Raw genomic sequence first — 17,602 nt, 5'->3', positions numbered from 1 at the left:
GAGAACTGGAGGGAGAGAAAGATGTTGACACTAGTGGATGGTTTCGGGCAAGGTTGGCAGGAATGACCAGGATGCTGATATAGTGATGGATTGGGAAAATGTGGGAAAGGGGATCACTGACTGTTGGGGGGGCGGGGTGGTGGGAGGTTCAGGTTCAGAGCCCTATGTTGGAGTTCAAGGGGATGGGGTCAACAGGTGAGGGCCCAGTGACGGGGCTGGCTGGGTTACCCTTCTTACAGCCACACTAGTCAGGCAGTGCACTGGGAAATTTGGGCAGTCCCAGTGACAGGACAGTATAATCCAAGTTCTCCAGCAATACTCTGAAGGGAATGACTTCATCCCACCTGCCCTGACAGAAACAGTGTCCTGGCCACAAGGGGTGCCTGGTCCAATTTCCATCAAGAGCTGAAACAGTCCACAAGTGGATTCACCTCTGGAACCAAATGCCCATCTTTGGATGCATAAATACGAGCAATTCAACCGGGCAAAGTAATTGAACTATTGAGTAACACAGCATGGAAACAAGCCATTCAGCTCAACTTATCAATGCCGACATTGATGCCCATGAAACCGGACCCATTTGCCTGTGTTTGACCCATATCTCTATAAACCAGAGATTTCCAACCTTTTTTATGCCATGGACTGATACTATGAAGCAAGGGGACCATGGACCCCAAGTTGGGAGTCCCTGCTCTAAACCCTTCCTATCCATGGGACTGTCTAAACGCTTTTATTGTACCTGCCCCAACCCCTTCCGCTGGCAGCTTATTCATATACACACCGTGCTCTGAGGGAAGAAGTTGCCTCTCAGCTGGATTTTATCGCAGGGGATCTTTTGCTATCAAAGAAAGACAGACTGCGGAAAACAGCATGGCCTTCACTGAAATAGTGAACTTTATAAATACTCAACTGTAAGGCACCCAACCATGTCCCTCATTACACAATGAGGAGGCAGCCTTCAGGGCAGGTCTGATTGGTAAATCTCATTAGTTAACTGCTCAGTCCACCTCCTTTCTCTCTGAATTTATTGAAGCACACCACCTTTCTACTATTGAGATGTTTCTGCATACTTGGTCTTTAAATCACCTGTTCTCTACCTTCTGCTGAGCTCCAATGACCGTGTCATTAAATATTACACACAGGATTCTGTCCTCCGAGAGGTCCGCAGCCTTGTTGCAGGGTTTGGAGGCTTGTGTGCCTCAGCAACATGGAGAGCTACTTGTCTGGAGCCAGGGCTTTACGCTTTGACTCTTGGTAGGGTCACCCATGCCAAACAGGCCAAAGGGCAGAGGCCAGACGAAGAGTGGTCCACCGGTCCTCCAGCTTCGGGGGTTCAGCTCGGGGCCAACAACCCCGACTGGTAAAATGAAATTGTTACGGAAACAGCAATGAAGAATCCTTCTGCATCTGAGTGCGACGGTATTCCTGAGTCTCCACCCGGGACTTGCATGACTGACAGTAGTGAAAACTGACACGATGAAGGAAGCCCTGAACACCGCCAGAGATGGAGGATCTTCATTGCTGCCCTAAACGCCAGCGGTGTAACAGACAGTTAGTAAGTAAGTTAAAATTCTGTGGGTTCTCCCTCCGCCTCAACTGCACACGGTCTTCCCCTCTGGTAGAACACCCTCCGTTCTCACTGCCATTCATTGAAGTCCAGGGGATCAGCTTAAGGCATCTGTTTGAACACTTACCCACCACACCCAGGGCAAATGGCACTGCACACTGTTCACTCAGCACAGCCAGTGTCGCAGACATAGGAGCCAGGCCTGTAACCAGGTCTGCTACGCGGAGTAGGGCACGGCAAGGCGGAACGAAATTCATCTGGGTGCACTGCGCTTCCGTCTGCAGAGTTTTAACTAAATCACTGACCCATTTAAGGTGAATGGGACCCTGACTCATTAAAATAATGCAGATTGTAAAATGCGTTAAATAAGAGGCGTGAAACCAATGAGCGGTGAAATTCAGGCCCTCTGTGTTCAGGTAGGTGGTATCGTTCTGCCAGTCCGCATTGTCAACTGTGCAAGTGTGACAAGAATTGGTGTACTCAATTGATGTAGCTGGTCTACACCACGGTTCTCTGTTTGGCAAGTTGTTGTGTACATTTGCTCCCCCTCCCCAATTCAGGACTCCGTTTTCTCTTTCTTTTTACTCTTCTTCAGGAAAGACGGAGTGCGGAATTTCTTCTTCTTCTTGGATGGAGACTTGGAAGGGGAGCCTTCGGGCGAGAGAGGGCCGCTGGTCACGGACTCGGTCTTGTCCTTGGCCGGTTTCACGGGCGGCTCGGTGCCGTTCTCCACATTGGTCGTCACTTGTTGCATGCCTTTGCTCAGCTGCTCATCCACAGTCTGGTCCTCCTCCTTCCCATTGAACACCTCCTCAGGGGCTACCGTCTCAGCGTCATCTGGCGCCTTCGAGCCTTCGCACGGCTTGGTTTCTTAAAGGGAAGAGAAAAGCAGAAAAAAAGCTCAGAGCTGCAATACAGCAATGCCGGATGGAACTGAGTGCCAATCTCCAAAGGCCAATTTTTGCAGAAAAATTTGGGGTAGACTTCACGTGCAACCTGAAGTCTACCAGAAACTAGAGTGACATTTGGCCAACTTCAACAAATTGGGTCCAAATAATCACGGTGCAAGACCTGTGCCACACTTTACTCAGTAGTAGAGCCATCTCGGCTCTATATTTGGGCTGCACTCTGAATGAAACATCTCTGACTTCTGGAAGATGTGCATAGACCCAACTGGCACGTTACCACGTGGTCTATCTGCCGCAACGCAGGACAACACAACAGAATAGTTGCACCGTAATCGGGGCCTCCCCTTTTCCTGAAGAGAGCAGTCATTGCTACGCCTCTTTCCCAGTGTCAGTTGAGCATGCAGCCGTCGTTGGAGATAATGGCAGTGGAAGAAAGCGGTTAATGGGACTGAGGGACTTTAGCAAATTAATCCGCAAGCACACGATGAAGAAAGTGGGCATGCAGGGAGACGCGGGACAGTCCAACGTCGCAGGGACGGGTGGGAGGGGTCGAGGAGGAGGTTGTTCCAACCAGCCTACGGGAAGGAAAAACGGGTCAGGGAGTGGGGATCTATTCTGGGATGAGATGTACCGTAAGCAGGACAAAGCTGAGCATAAGAGAGCAAGGTGGACCTCATAAGAGCACCCCCTATTGAAGGAGTTGAAGCAAGGCACTGAGGCAGCTTCATTGTGTCAATGAACCTGGCTCAACTTTTTGGGGCATGTCTGTCTAAAGAGAGAAAGTTGAGCGAGTTAGGGCTTTTCTCTTTGGAATAAAGGAGGACAAGAGAGGTACATAAGATGATAAGAGGCATAGATAGAGCAGACAGCCAGAGACTTTTTCCCCGGGACGCAATGGCTAATACCAGAGGATTTGCTTGTTATGTGCTGTGTAGTATGATGTGTGTGTGTGTGTGTGTGTGTGTGTGTGTGTGTGTGTGTGTGTGTGTGTTTGTGTGTGTGTGTGTGTGTGTGTGTGTGTGTATATACGTGGCCAAGTGGTTAAGCTAGCAACCTGAAGGTCGTGAGTTTGAGCCCCAGCCGAGGCAGCGTGTTGTGTCCTTGAGCAAGGCACTTAACCACACATTGCTCTGCGACGACACCGGTGCCAAGCTGTATGGGTCCTAATGCCCTTCCCTTGGACAACATTGGTGTCGTGGAGAGGGGAGACTTGCAGCATGGGTAACTGCTGGTCTTCCATACAACCTTGCCCAGGCCTGCGCCCTGGAGAGTGAAGACTTTCCAGGCGCAGATCCATGGTCTCGCAAGGCTAATGGATGCCTAAAAAAAAAAGTATGATGTGGGTGATCATGGTCTTTCCATGACCATGATTGTTCTTGGCAAATATTCCTACAGAACAGGGTTGGCCATTGCCTTCTTCTGGGCGGTGTCATTACAAGATGGGTGACCCCAGCCATTATCAATACCCGTCAGAGATTGTCTGCCTGGTGTCAGTGCGTTAGTTAGTGGTCGTATAACCAGGAATTGTGGTATGCACCAGCTGCTCATGGCTTGATATGACTTTGTTCGGGGTGGGGTGGGCAGCTAAGCAGATGCTACACCTTGCCCAAGGGTGATCTGCAAGCTAGCGGAGGGAAGGAGCTCCTTCCACCTCCTTTGGCAGAGACAGATCCTCACCCTGTCACTCATATAGCATGTTTGTAGTAGAGGGAAAGTCTAGCACAAGAGGGCACAGCCTCAGGATAGGAGGACATCCCTTTTGAGGAGGAGTTCTTTTAGCTAGAGGGTGGTGATTCCATGATTTCATTGCCACAGACGGCTGTGGAGGCTAATTCACTGAGTATAGGTTCTTGATTAGTAAGAGAGTCAAAGGCCACGAGGAGAAGGCAGGAAAACAGGGTTGAGAGGGATATTAAATCAGGCATGATCAAATGGAGAAGCAGACTCGATGGGCTGAATGGCCTAATTTTGCTCCTGTGTCTCACATTCTTATGATACCCTTTTAGGGTGAGTGAAGGAAAGTTTAAGGGTTTTTTTTAATTACACAGAGAGCGGTAGGTACCTCTAACAGTGCAAGGGGTAGTGGTAATCACTAAGACATTTGGAAACTCTCAGATGGGCACATGAATGATAGGGAAATGGAGAGCTAGGTGGGGGGAAGGGTTAGGTTGATTTTGTAGGTTAAAAGGTTGGCACAACATCGAAGGCCAAAGGGCCTGTACTGTGCTGTACTGTTCTACGTTTGTGTTATGATCAGTGAGTAGTGTCACGGCCAATATCCAGAGGGCAGATTTATCCCATTCATCTGGGACTGTCACCACCACCCACCCCCCAACTCCCCTCTCCACCCCAGAAGTGAAACGATGGTGCAAAGTATTTGGACAATATTTCCTTTTCTATTCTATTCATAAACATTGAAATGTAAGAAATGATTGAATTGTGAGTAGATGGCCCCAGGATAAATCTAATCAGCATTCATTCGCAAGCGATGTCCATCTAGGCATTGTGCTGTTGTGGCTTGTTAATCCACTCATCCGATATTACAATAATCAAAACCCAATTTCGACATCCAAATTAATCCCATGTTCAACAGAATTAAACTTTTCAAAATGTCTAAACAGCATAAAGCCTTTATATTTCCTCCCCTGCATTGTGTGTGTGGGGGGGAGTCACGAGCAAAATTGGTGAAAGCAGAGGTCATCGATTTGCAGATGACACGAAAGTTGGTGGCATTGTGGATAATATTGAAGGCTGTCGTACATTACAGTGGGACAGTGATAGGATACCAAGCAGGGCGGAGAAGTGGGAAGTAATTTACTTTGAGGGTAAAGTACAGGGTTAATGGCAGGATTCCTAGCAGGCTGAAAGAACAAAGGGATTTTGGAGACCACGTCCATAGATCCCTCAAAGTTGCTGCACAAGTTGATAAGGCGGTTAAGAAGGCGTATGGTGTGTCGGCCTTCATTAGTCAGGAAACTGAGCTCAAGAACTGCAAGGTAATGTTGCAGCTCTGTAAAATCCTGGTTAGACCACACTTGGAGTATTGTGTTCAGTTCTGGTCGCCTCATTGTAGGATAGATGTAGAAGCTTTAGAGAGGGTGCAGAGGAGATTTACAGGATGCTGCCCAGATAAGACAGCTTGTCTTGTGAGTACGGGTTGAGCGAGCTAGGGCTTTTCTCTTTGGAATGAAGGAGAATGAGAGGTGACTTTATAGAGCTGTGTAAGATAATAAGAGGCATAGATAGAGTGGGGGCCAGAAATGGGTGATACGAGGGGCATAATTTAGAACCGATTGGAGGAAGGTATAGGAGGGATATCACAGCTAGTTTTTTTATACAGAGAGCGTTAGGTGCATGGAACACACTCCTGGGGGTGGCGGTAGAGGCAGATACATTAGAGACGTTTAAGGGAGTCTTAGATAGGCACATAGATGAAAGAAAAATGGAAGGTTATGTGGGAGGGAAGGGTTAGATTGATCATAGGGTAAATTAAAAGGTTAGCACAACATTGTGGGCCAAAGGGCCTGCACTGTGATATTTTCTACGTTCTATGGTATGGTATGCGACGACACTGGTGTCAGCTGTATCATCGCTTGCCCTTCCCTTGGACTACATCAGTGACGTGGAGAGGGGGAACAACTGCAAGGGCAACAGCCGGTTCTTCAAATCTTCCCGCCCAGGCTTGCGGCCTGGAGAGGACACAGTCCACCAGAGGCGCAAACCCACGATCCCCTGAGATCGACGGCTGCCTACCATTATTACGGTAGGAAAGGCGTCAATTGGACGATAACGCACAGGGCAGTACCCCCAGAGCCTCAGTACTGAGTGAGGGGCAGCGTTGAGCTGAGCCGGAGAGCAGCAGAACGTCAGGCAGTGGTTTGGGACGCATGGCCTCCTTGTGCCCTCGTTTCGGAAGCAAGTGAACCCAAAGGACCTGCAGCACCGTCCCTGCTGTGCCACAGGGACCGGGGAGGGGAATATCGAGGACTGCAAGGGGTGACGAGGAAGGGGATTGGGGTCTCCCGGGGCGATAGCACGGAGGGGGTGGGGAGTGGGTTGAATAGTATACTTACTACAATGACAAGTACTCAGTGTCATGAGGAACTCCTTTTAGCGTGAGCCAAACGAAAGGGAGAAAAAAAAAAGAGAACAAGAATGGAACAGGATGGCCACGTTTGAAAAGCAGCAGACATCACCACACAACCACAGAAGAATGGAGAAGCATTGTATTTCAGTCAAACAGTGAAGCCCCCCACTTTTCGCCTCCCCCCGCCAGTAGCTTCAACACAGTGGGAGGCGCTCGCTTTGGACTCCCTGGCAAACAGGAATGTGGACAGAAAGTGTGAGGTTTTGTCCAGAACTTCTACTCATTTGAACACTAGGTGACACCCCCACTCCCCCCGCTTCAACGTCTCTCATCGAGTGGCCACGGCTTGTCCTGAAATTCACCAGAAAGTTTTGTTAAAAGTTACTAGGGAAAATGATGTGAGCCCTCTGGAAAGCAGGAGATATGTGAATTGGTGGGTTAATTGTCCGCTGTAAGGTTGTACTGGTGGGGGGTGGGGCTTTAGAAGCGGGGAGCTGCAGAGGGTGGGGTGCAGCAAAATGGAGGATTGGGATGGGTACTGAATGGACAGTACAGAGATGGGGGGCCAAAGGGCCTTTGCCTGAGCTGTCTAACTCTCTGGGGATGCCAATAGGGGCTGGAGTGTAAGATGGCACAGTTCACCAAATCAGGGGAATGTCAAAGCTACCGGGTGCTCCGGTTTCCCAAAGGCCTGTGGGTTGGTAGGTTAAGTCGGCGGCTGTAAATTTTGCAAGTGTGTAGGCGAGGGGTGGAATCTGTGTTGGGAAATGACAGTGAGAATTCTGGGGTTTTGACCATCTCCAAGCGTGTAGGTGAGGGGGAATTGTGGGAATAGTGGGAGAACAGAATGGGTTAGAGTGGTTCAGTGTAAAAAGAAGGTGCATCTCGGCCTGCACAGACTCGACGGGCTGCAAGGCCTGTTTCTGTGCTGTGTGGTTTTGTGACCCTGCCCACAAGCGGCCTCTACTTTCGCTTCATACTGAGGTCACTGGCCTGACGCGTGTGTGGGGGCTAGTGGTCGGAGGAATGCGCTGAGAATTGGAACCATTTCCACAGCCCGCAGAGACGGCCAAAACCCCGGAATTCTCACTGTTATTTCCCAACCTGTGAATTGTCGCTTGGGCAAACACGAGGAAATCTGCAGATGCTGGAATTTCGAAGCAACACACATAAAAGTTGCTGGTGAACGCAGCAGGCCAGGCAGCATCCATAGGAAGAGGTACAGTCGACGTTTCAGGCCGAGACCCTTCGTCAGGATTAACGACTTCGTAACAACTTTGTAGTTAGACGAAGGTTCTTGGCCCAAAATAGATGCACCTGAGAACATTTCTATCACGTACAAACCTTTGATTTCTGTCTATACATGCAGTCCTCACATGACATTTATCCTCCTCCAGCTCACTATCTGCTCTAACACTCTGGTTCCCCTCCCCCTGCAAATCTAGTTTAAACCCCCCGGAGCAGCACTAGCAAATCTACCGGCAAGGATGTTAGTCCCCCTCCAGTTCAGGTGCAAACCATCCCGTTGGAACAGGTCCCATCTTCCCTGGAACAAAGCCCAATTGTCCAGAAACATGAAGCCCTCCCTCCTGCACCATCTCCTTAGCCATGTATTTATCTTCTCCTATCAGTTTGGATCTCCCCCTCCCCCTCCCACTTTCAAATCTTTTACTATCTCTTCTTTCAGTTAGTCCTGATGAAGGGTCTCGGCCTGAAACGTCGACTGTACCTCTTCCTAGAGATGCTGCCTGGCCTGCTGCGTTCACCAGCAACTTTTAACTGTCGCTTGGGGCTTGGCTGTGATGCACTCCATCTCCCCACCATTTCATGTCCATCAGCCATTTGCAGGAGAGAATCGAAGTCCAACCCCACGGGGCAGAGATGGGTCAGAGAACCGCCAAGAGCCAAATACTGGCGCTGGCCTGCAGAAAGAGCAACAGCTCTGGTGATGAGCTGCCCTGACCGCCCCCCCCCCGCCCCGAGAGAACGGACAGGCTCAGGGTCAGAGAGGGAACCGGCCCTCAGCGGCTGCTGTCCTGCGGTCAGAAACTGTGCATCAGTCTCGGAGCAAGGCTGCTGGCTGCAGAAGAAAAAAAATGCTTCTTATTTCCCATCGGAAAAGAGTGCGGAGAAATCACAACACACAGCACAAGGCAAACAAACACTGCAGCGAGCAAAGACGCACCGAAGCATCAAACCTGCAAGGAAACCCTGTTGAGAAATAATAACAAATTAAACAGCGCGCGTCTGGGGTCCTTACAGAGAACACCAGAATTTCAGATTCAAGAAAATATCGGACTGTATACTGGGAATGATAGATTGGAAATCTACATCGGAAACTGTATATGCACACTCCAGAGTCCACATTGGGAGTAATATACCGGGTATCCACATGGGGAATAGATGGGAGATTTCTGATCAATCCTTTCGAGGTCATTGATACATTTACTATATCAGAAGCAATGATCTATCTTTTGAACTGACAGAGACCTACCCATCCATCGCTTACCTCCTGGTGACCTGGGAGACGTGGGTGACTTAGCTGGCGAAGTGAGAGGGGTCTTCAGAGGAGAAATCCCTGCCGAGGTATCCTCCTCATCTGGACCTGTGTGCAAAGTAGTCAGCCTGTTGATGTCTACGTCAGATCAGCTTGTACTTTAGTCCAGTCTCGTGCGGAGATTACTTCAAACTTTGAAAGTCAAGGATCCAGCTCAACTTTAACAAGTTCGCTGCCACCATGATTCCCTTGTCCTTTCATCTCCCGCCCGGCACTTATCCCCGCGGGCGGCAGAAACGCTACACCTGCCCGTACGCCTCCATTCAGTGCCCCAAACAGTCCTTCCAGGTGAGGCAACACTTCACCTGCGCATGTGTTAGGGTTATCTATCGTATCCAGTACTCCTGATGTAGCCTCTTCTATATAGAGGAGACTGCATGTAAATTGGGGGACCACTTTGTCAAGCTCCTCCGCTCCAGCCACCAAAAGCAGAATTTCCCGGTGGTCACCCACTTTAATTTCTAATCCTGTTCCCATGTTGACATGTCAGTCCATGGCCTCCTCTCATGCCACGATGAGGCCACTCTCAGAGTGGAGGACCAACACCTATATTCCATCTGGGTAGCCTCCCACCTGATGGCATGAACATTGATTTCTCCTTCTGGTAATTTTTATTTCTTCCACCACCCCCCTTCTTCTATTCCCCACTCTGGTCTCTAACCTCTCCTCCTCATCACCCCCAGGTGCCCCTCCTTCTCCCCTTTCTCCTATGGTCCACTCTCGTCTCCTATCAGATTCCTTCTCCTCCAGCCCTTTACCTTTCCCACCCACTGCCTATCACCCTCCAGCTATCCTCCTTCCCCTCCTCCCACCTTTATATTCCGGCACCTTCACCTCCCTTTCCAGTCCTGAAGAACTGAATGCTGATGGTTTATTCATTTCCATAGATGCTGCCTGACCTGTTGAGTTCCTCCAGCATTTTGTGTGCGTTGCTCAACAACAATAATGTGCATTTACATCGTTGTTAAAGGGTAGGTAAGGAAGAAATAGGAGCGGGTGTTGGCCATTCGGCCCTTGCCCTTTAAGCTAGCCCATCTATTCAACAACAATATGCTAGATTACAGTCTCTCAAGTTGTGCAGTCGCACAGTACAGAAACATCTTTTACCTGTCCTTTCGTATGACCACCGTGATCCCATAAATACCCCGAAGTCTCTCATGGAAGGGAAAGGGAGTGAGAGAAAGAGAGAAGCGGAGAGGGGAAGGGGAGGAGGGGAGGAGGAACAGGGGAGGGGGAGAGGGGGAGGGGGAGGAAGGGAGGCAGATGGGAAGAAGGGGAGGGGAGGAGAGGGGTGAGGGGGAGAGGAAGGGAGAGAGGGGTGAGGGGGAGGGGAAAGGAAGAAATTGTGGGGGCAGAAGAGGGAGAGGATGTGAGAGAGAAAGGAAGAGAGAGAAAGTGCATGGGGATGAGAGGGAGAGAGAAGGGATGAGAAAGAGAAAGAGAGGGAAGGGACGAGAGAGAGGGTATGACAGAGAGAGTGGGGATGAGATAGAAAGAGGGGAGAGAGAAGGGAGAGGGGTATATAGAGAGAGGAGGATGAGAGAGGGGAGAGAGAGGGTAATGAGAGAGAGAAGGGGGATGACAGAGTGAGAGTGAGAGAGAGCGAGAGAGAGAGAGGGAGAGGGGGAGGGAGGTGGCGATGAGACAGAGAGGTGAGGATGACATAGAGAGGAGTAATGAGAGAGAGAGGGTAATGAGAGAGAGAGAGCGAGAGAGAGAGAGAGGGAGAGAGGGAGGGGGGAGGGAGGTGGCGATGAGACAGAGAGGTGAGGATGACATAGAGAGGGGTAATGAGAGAGAGAGAGGGGGATGACAGAGTCAGGGTGAGAGAGCGAGAGAGAGAGAGAGGGAGAGAGGGAGAGAGGGAGGGAGGGAGGTGGCAATGAGACAGAGAGGTGAGGATGAGAGAGGGAGAGGGTAATGAGAGAGAGGGGGAGATGAAAGAGATAATGGAAGAAGATATAAAGGGGCAGAATTTTTTGACAGAATAAGTTGGTGGGAGGAGGGAGTCAAGCTGGCAGGTGATAGGTGAGACCAGGTGAGGAGGAATGTGGATGGGATGGGGGGGGGGAGATGAAATAAGAAACTGGGATGTGATAGGAGGGAGATGTAACTGACTGAAGAAGCAACCTAATAGGAGAGGGAGTAGACTACAGAATGAGGGGAAGGAGGTGGGGAACCAGGGACAGGTGATGGGTAGGCCATTCTACTCCTTCCTTTCCAATCTAGGTGAAGGGTCTCGGCCTGAAATGTCAACTGTTTACTCACTTTCATAGATGCTGCCTGACCTACTGAGTTCCTCCAGTGTTTAGTGTGTGTTGCTCTGGACAAATGTTTGAATGGGGAAGTGGAGAGAAACAGGTTTACAGGCAGATGGGTTTATCACTGTTGGGGATGGATGAGGTGGGCAGTGTAACTCAACCTGAACTTGCCAGCTTCCCCACAAGAGACTCTGAAGACATTACCATCCAGCCCCAGCTGTTTCCGCTCCACCTCTCTCTTGTATTCCTCCAGTTCCTGGTCGGTGAGCTCGTTGAACGGGTTCGGGGGCTCAGGCTCCTGCTCCAGCGCCTGTCGATCCCGCTCGGTCGCAGCCTGGGCCTCTGAAGGCAGCATTCCTTCTGCAGACTGATGTAAACAATGCACATAGTTAATATACTGCCCAGCCCTGGGACGTGCGGGACAGGGTTAGTAAGTTGTGGGCATGCCACGTTGGCACCGAAAGCATGGTGGCAATTGTGTGCTGCCCAGCACATCTTCGGACTGCGTTGGTCGTCGGCGCAAATAATGCATTTTAACGCATGTTTTGATGTAAATGTGAGAAATAAAGCTAAATTTTCTTTTATTTGCACACACGCATACACACACTTGCACACGTGCACGTGCACACACACTCACACATTTACATGCACACACATGTGCACAGATGTGGACACATGCATTCACGTGCAAATGCACAGATACGCAGTACAAACACACACACACACTGCTGAGGTGACGCTAGAAATTGATCTGAAACAATACGTCAAAATTTAAAGCCCCAAATGGAGCCATTTGGCCAATCGAACACATTCTAACCCTTTTAGCATTGCCCCTGTACACAAGTGTTGGCGAGTCACCCTGACAGCACTCAACCCCTCTACTGGGGCAAGAAAGTGCGACTGATCCCTGGGACTGACTCACCGGGCTGCGGCTCTTTTCCGTGATGACGCCTGCCAGTAGCTGCGACTGCGGTCCCGCCGACTTCATATCCTGCCGGTTCAGCTCTCGGATCTAGAGGTTAAACAGCAACCTTCAGGAACCGTATGCGCCGATAACCCACCCTGTAGACCCAGCTACACAGAGGGCAACCTCAAGCAGTAGCTCACCCTTGGCCCCACCATCACCGAAGGTCTCCGCGGTACCTCAGCACATCGCGGAAAACAGCCTCCCCTCTCTGGGATCTGTCTGCACTTTTTGCTGCCTCTGTAAAGCAGGCAGCACAATCAGACCCCACCCATCCCAGACTTTCTCTCTTCCCCTTCTTCCACCGGGCAGAAGATGCAAAAGCCTCAAAGCACATACCACCAGGCTCAAGGACAGCTTCTACCCCACTGTAAAAGATTATTAAGTAGTTTCCTAAGTTTGATAACTTTATACTTTATTGTCGCCAAACAATTGATACTAGAACATACAATCATCACAGCGATATTTGATTCTGCGCTTCACACTCCCTGGATTACAAATCCATAGTAAATATTAAAAATTTAAATTATAAATCATAAAAAGAAAATAGAAAAGGGGAAGTAAGGTAGTGCAAAAAAAAACGAGAGGCAGGTCCGGATATTTGGAGGGTACGGCCCAGATCCGGGTCAGGATCCGTTCAGCAGTCTTATCACAGTTGGAAAGAGACTGTTCCCAAATCTGGCCGTACGAGTCTTCAAGCTCCTGAGCCTTCTCCCGGAGGGAAGAGGGACGAAGAGTGTGTTGGCTGGGTGGGTCGTGACCTTGATTATCCTGACGTGTGCCGGGCTGGAGATACATCTCTACCAAAGGAGATGTAAGGCACTCCTTCCCTCCGCTAGTCTGCAGGTCACCCTTGGGCAGGTTGTAGTACCTGAAAGCAACACCCTCCTCCCCCCACCCCCAACTGAAACAGGATCACATGAAGCCACAGGAGCAGGTGGTGGACACCAGGCAGACAATCTCTGAAGAGTATTGATAATGGCTGGGGTCACCCGTCTCATTAAGGCATTCCCAGAAGAAGGCAATGGCAAACTTCTTCTGTAGAAAAATTGGCCAAGGGCAATCATGGTCATGGAAAGACCATGATCACCCACGTCATACGACACGGCACATAGTGATGATGATGACGAGTATGATAAATTTGCCACTCGACCTCACAATCTGCCTTGTTATGACCTTGCACCTTGTGGTTAACCTGCACTTTCTCTGTACTAGTAAGCAAGACAAGCTTTTCATGCATCTCAGTATGTCACAATAATAAACCGAAAGCAAAACGCTTGTTTTGAGTACCACCCAGACAGATCATACCTTATATAATTACTCTGAGGGAGTAAAAGAGAAACACAATAGAGTGTTGCAGCTGCACAGAAAGTGCAGTGCACACAGACAAATAGAGTGTAGGGGCCATAGTGAGAGAGACTGGGAGAAATGCGCTCATCATTTAGTGTCTGTTCAAGAGTCTGGTAACTGTGGGAGGGAAACTGTCTTTGACCCTGGTGGTACATACACTGATAACAGAGGGACTGAAGATGTGTTTGACCCTGGTGGTACAGACACTGATAACAGAGGGACGGAAATGTATTTGACCCTGGTGGTACATACACTGACAACAGCAGGATGGAAGCTGTCATTCTTGAATGGGGTTGATCATGTCAGAGTTGATCAAACGGCAGAGCAGACTCGATGGGCTGAATGGCCTAGTTCTGCTCCAATGTCTAATGGTCTTGTTCAGGATACAATAAACTTTAACATGACAGTGACAGAAACACTCTGACATAATCTTGCCTTATTCCTCGTTTCCAGCACTTCCCGGGGGTCTGTAAAAAGAGGCACAAACTGGTTGGGAGTCTCGATCTTGATCGGAGTTCCGCTGCTGGGTTTCTTGGCCTCGTCAGCCTTCAGCCACTGTTTCAAATCAAAAGAGGAGAACATTATTTCCACAGCCATTTCCTGCAGGTTCACTGTCCCTGTCAAGTTAACGTCAGAGTGCACTGGCAGAGGACACAAAGGTACCAGCGAAGAACCCTGGCACCCAGAAACCACAGTACAATGGCAGGCATCACTGGAGCGCTTTCAGAGTTCATCAGTGGATGCCAGGGGCAGCAGCACCGCAGGAACTCTGGCGGGGGCAGCAGTGGCCCACCTGCCGGAGGGAACACTGCCGGACAAGTGGCAGGGTGCAGCGGCAGACACCTGAGGGTGGGAGCTCTGTCAGGGAAGACTGGAGGATGAATGGCAGGGTGCAACGGCAGATACCTGGGCCGCGGCATAGTGGTGGACACGTTGGACAGGATGCACCGGTGGACAAGAGGCAGGGGAGCACATGGTCTCTTTCCATGTTTGAATCAAATGAAGAGAAATCCATTGCCAAGTATTTCACTTGTTAAATTCCTCAGCTATTCACTGAAAGACTCAATGGAGAAGCCGATTACCCACTGTCTTAACAATAACTTGAACAACTGCAAATATGGTTACGTTTCACCGGAGACGGCTAACCGGCTAACTGCTGAAACCAGGCAGCAGTGTTGACCTTAGAATAGTGGTGATGGGACAGACTGTGTCCCTATTCCGCCCCCCCACCCCGCCATCAACACTATGTGTGTCCCTACCCTAAACACCCACCCTCCAATCCTGAATCTGTACCAGTGGACAAGACCAACAACTACCCAGGAAAATCCACAATGCCCCCTGCATAAGCCAAGTTTCAATGCAGCCTTCAACTGAATACAACAGATCCTAGTTAATTGGGCCATCAATTTTCTCGGGACAGCCTCTTATTTGGGACAACTCTTAAGGAAAATAGCCGGGATTACCTTTGTTTATTTGGGACACAATGTCACTTAATTGGGACAGGGGACTGTTGCCAGTTTCGAACTATCATCAGTCACGTGCGCTTACGTGGCTTTTAGACACTAGACCATGCTCAGAGCAATCAGTTTTTAAGCAGCATTAGTTGCATGCATTTGTGTTCAAAAAGCAGTGATTTTTTTCAACAGTGGCTTTCTCTTTGCCTCGCTCCCATAAAGCTGTGACTGGTGAAACACCCGGGCAACAGTTGTATGTGCAGTCTCTCCCATCTCAGTCACTGAAGCTTGTAACTCCTCCAGAGTTGTCACAGGTCTCTTGGTGGCCTCCCTCACTAGTCCCCTTCTTGCACCATCACTCAGTTTTTGAGGATGCCCTGTTCTAGGCAGATTTACAGCTGTGCCATATTCCCCCCATTTCCTGATTGATTTAATTGTACTCCAAGGGACATTCAGTGACTTGGAAATTTTCTTGTATCCAGCTTCTGATTTGTGCTTTTCAATATCTTTTCAGAGTTGCTTGGAGTATTCTTTTGTCTTCTAGGTGTAGTTTTTGCCAGGATACTGACTCACCAGTGGTTTGACCTTCCAGACATAGGTGTATTTTTACTACAATCGATTGAGATACCTTGACTGCACACAGGTCTCCAAAAACAGATCACTTAACTAATTATGTGACTTCTAAAACCAATTGGCTGCGCTAGTGCTCATTTGGTGTGTCATATTAAGTGGGGAGAGGGTGAATACTTAAGAAATTAATTTATTTTGTATTTTATATTTGTAATTTATTTATATCACTTTGTAGAGATCTGAAATCTGCTTTTGCTTTGACACAAAAGAGTCTTTTTCTGTTGATCAGTGTCAAAAAAAGCCAAATTAAATCCACTGTGATTCAACGTGTAAAACAATAAAACATGAAAACTTCCAAGGGGGGAGTGAATACTTTTTATAAGCACTGTATATATTACTGTAATTCTTTTTATTTCCATTATTAAGTATTACAATGTACTACTGTTGCAAAGACAACAAATTTCACAACATTCTGGTGATATTAAACTTGATTCTGATTTCTCCTACAGTCGAAAGACATACTGCTTAGTAGGTTAATTGGTCATTGTAAATTGTCCCATAATTTGATTAGGCTAGGGTTAAATTGGGGGTTACTGGGTGGCATGGCTTGAAGAGGCCTATTCCACGCTGTATCTCAATCAGTAAATAAAATGTGAACATGACAATTGTCAACTCGATTTTGACGTTGATTTAAAATTCTACTGGTACTAGCAGCCACAAGAGGGCGCTGGAGACAGTCAGTGTGGACACCACTGCAATGCAGCAGGGAGGGAGGGGTCTTGGCGACTGACACCTCTCTCAGGGATTGTGTGTCTGCACAGACCCACACAGGCTGGCCTTGTACACAGCACTAACCCTTTAATCTTTTATTAGCTACTTTGAAAGCCCAAGTTGGGTGGTCTTTCATTGATTCTGTTATGGTTATTATTCTATAGATTTATTGAGTATGCCTTCAAGAAAATGAAACTCCGGGTTGTATATGGTGACATATATGTACTTTGATGAAACATTTACTTTGAACTTTGATATAAATGGCTGGAAATTAGACGCCCCTGATGATCTGTGTCCTTCAGCTCCTGGAGGGGATGAATCACTGGCTCCACAGTGACAGCTGAGGTCGTGTCATAGGCCCAGGCTCCTTCTACCACAGTCTTCCTGCAGGACCCACAGTGCCACATGCCAGCGGCCCTCCACTTCGCCTTGGTCTTCCCACAGAATGCGTCGGTTAGAACCAGTCTAACTGGCTGCGTCACTGCCCGGCGTGGAGGGGCCGCTGCACAGGATTGGAAAACGCCACAGAAATTTGTGAAGTCGGCCAGCTCCATCGTGGGCAATAGCCTCCCCAGCATCCAGGGCATTTTCAAAGGCGGCCTCCATCACCCAGGACATGCCCTCTTCTCCTTGCTATCATCGGAGAGGAGGTACAGGACTCCTAACACAAACTCAACGTTTTAGGAACAGCATCTCCCCTTCTTCCATCAGAATTCTGAATGGATAATGAACCAACCCATGAATAGTACCTCACCTTTTTTTTAAACTTAATTTTATACATTTTTCTAAATGTAATTTATAGTTTTTTTAAAATGTATTGCACAGTAGCCGCTGCATAATGACAAATTTCACAACATATGCCAGTGATATTAAACCTGACTCTGATTCTGAAGGAGCAGCTGGCGACTGACTGCGATCTCCTTCACCATTTCACGGAGCGGTGCTCCATCCCGGGTGCTGATTCCGCCCTCCCCATCGTCCCGGATTCAGCCGAGATGGAGAGTGCAAGGTGCCGCCACACCTGATGCTGTTTACAGCCTCCTCCCATGGGCAAGGTTGTTTTTTTTGCATTAATGTTCACTCGTCACCTGAACCTGCACTTGCTGCTTAACC

The 17,602-nt window shown here is 48.9% G+C and overlaps 1 protein-coding gene across 5 annotated transcripts in view; it reads right to left on the bottom strand.

The window, feature by feature from the left end:
- Positions 1-360: 360 nt before the first annotated feature.
- add2 (adducin 2 (beta)) overlaps positions 361-17,602 on the bottom strand; it is a 149,177-nt gene continuing 131,935 nt past the window's right edge. For all 5 annotated transcript variants that reach the window (XM_063057087.1, XM_063057086.1, XM_063057084.1 and 2 more), the window contains 5 exons: positions 14,130-14,249; positions 12,303-12,392; positions 11,585-11,747; positions 9,072-9,167; positions 361-2,437 (listed from right to left, as the gene is read on the bottom strand). In XM_063057087.1, coding sequence (XP_062913157.1) covers positions 2,124-2,437; positions 9,072-9,167; positions 11,585-11,747; positions 12,303-12,392; positions 14,130-14,249 — 783 coding nt within the window. In that variant the 3' untranslated portion in view covers positions 361-2,123. The remainder of the gene's footprint in view (positions 2,438-9,071; positions 9,168-11,584; positions 11,748-12,302; positions 12,393-14,129; positions 14,250-17,602) is intronic.

The sequence above is a fragment of the Mobula hypostoma genome, chromosome 8 (assembly GCF_963921235.1).
Source record: "Mobula hypostoma chromosome 8, sMobHyp1.1, whole genome shotgun sequence".
NCBI classification, from domain to species: Eukaryota; Metazoa; Chordata; class Chondrichthyes; order Myliobatiformes; family Myliobatidae; genus Mobula; species Mobula hypostoma.
The sequence above is the reverse complement of the archived record's forward strand: the minus strand, read 5'-3'. Positions and strand labels throughout refer to the sequence as shown.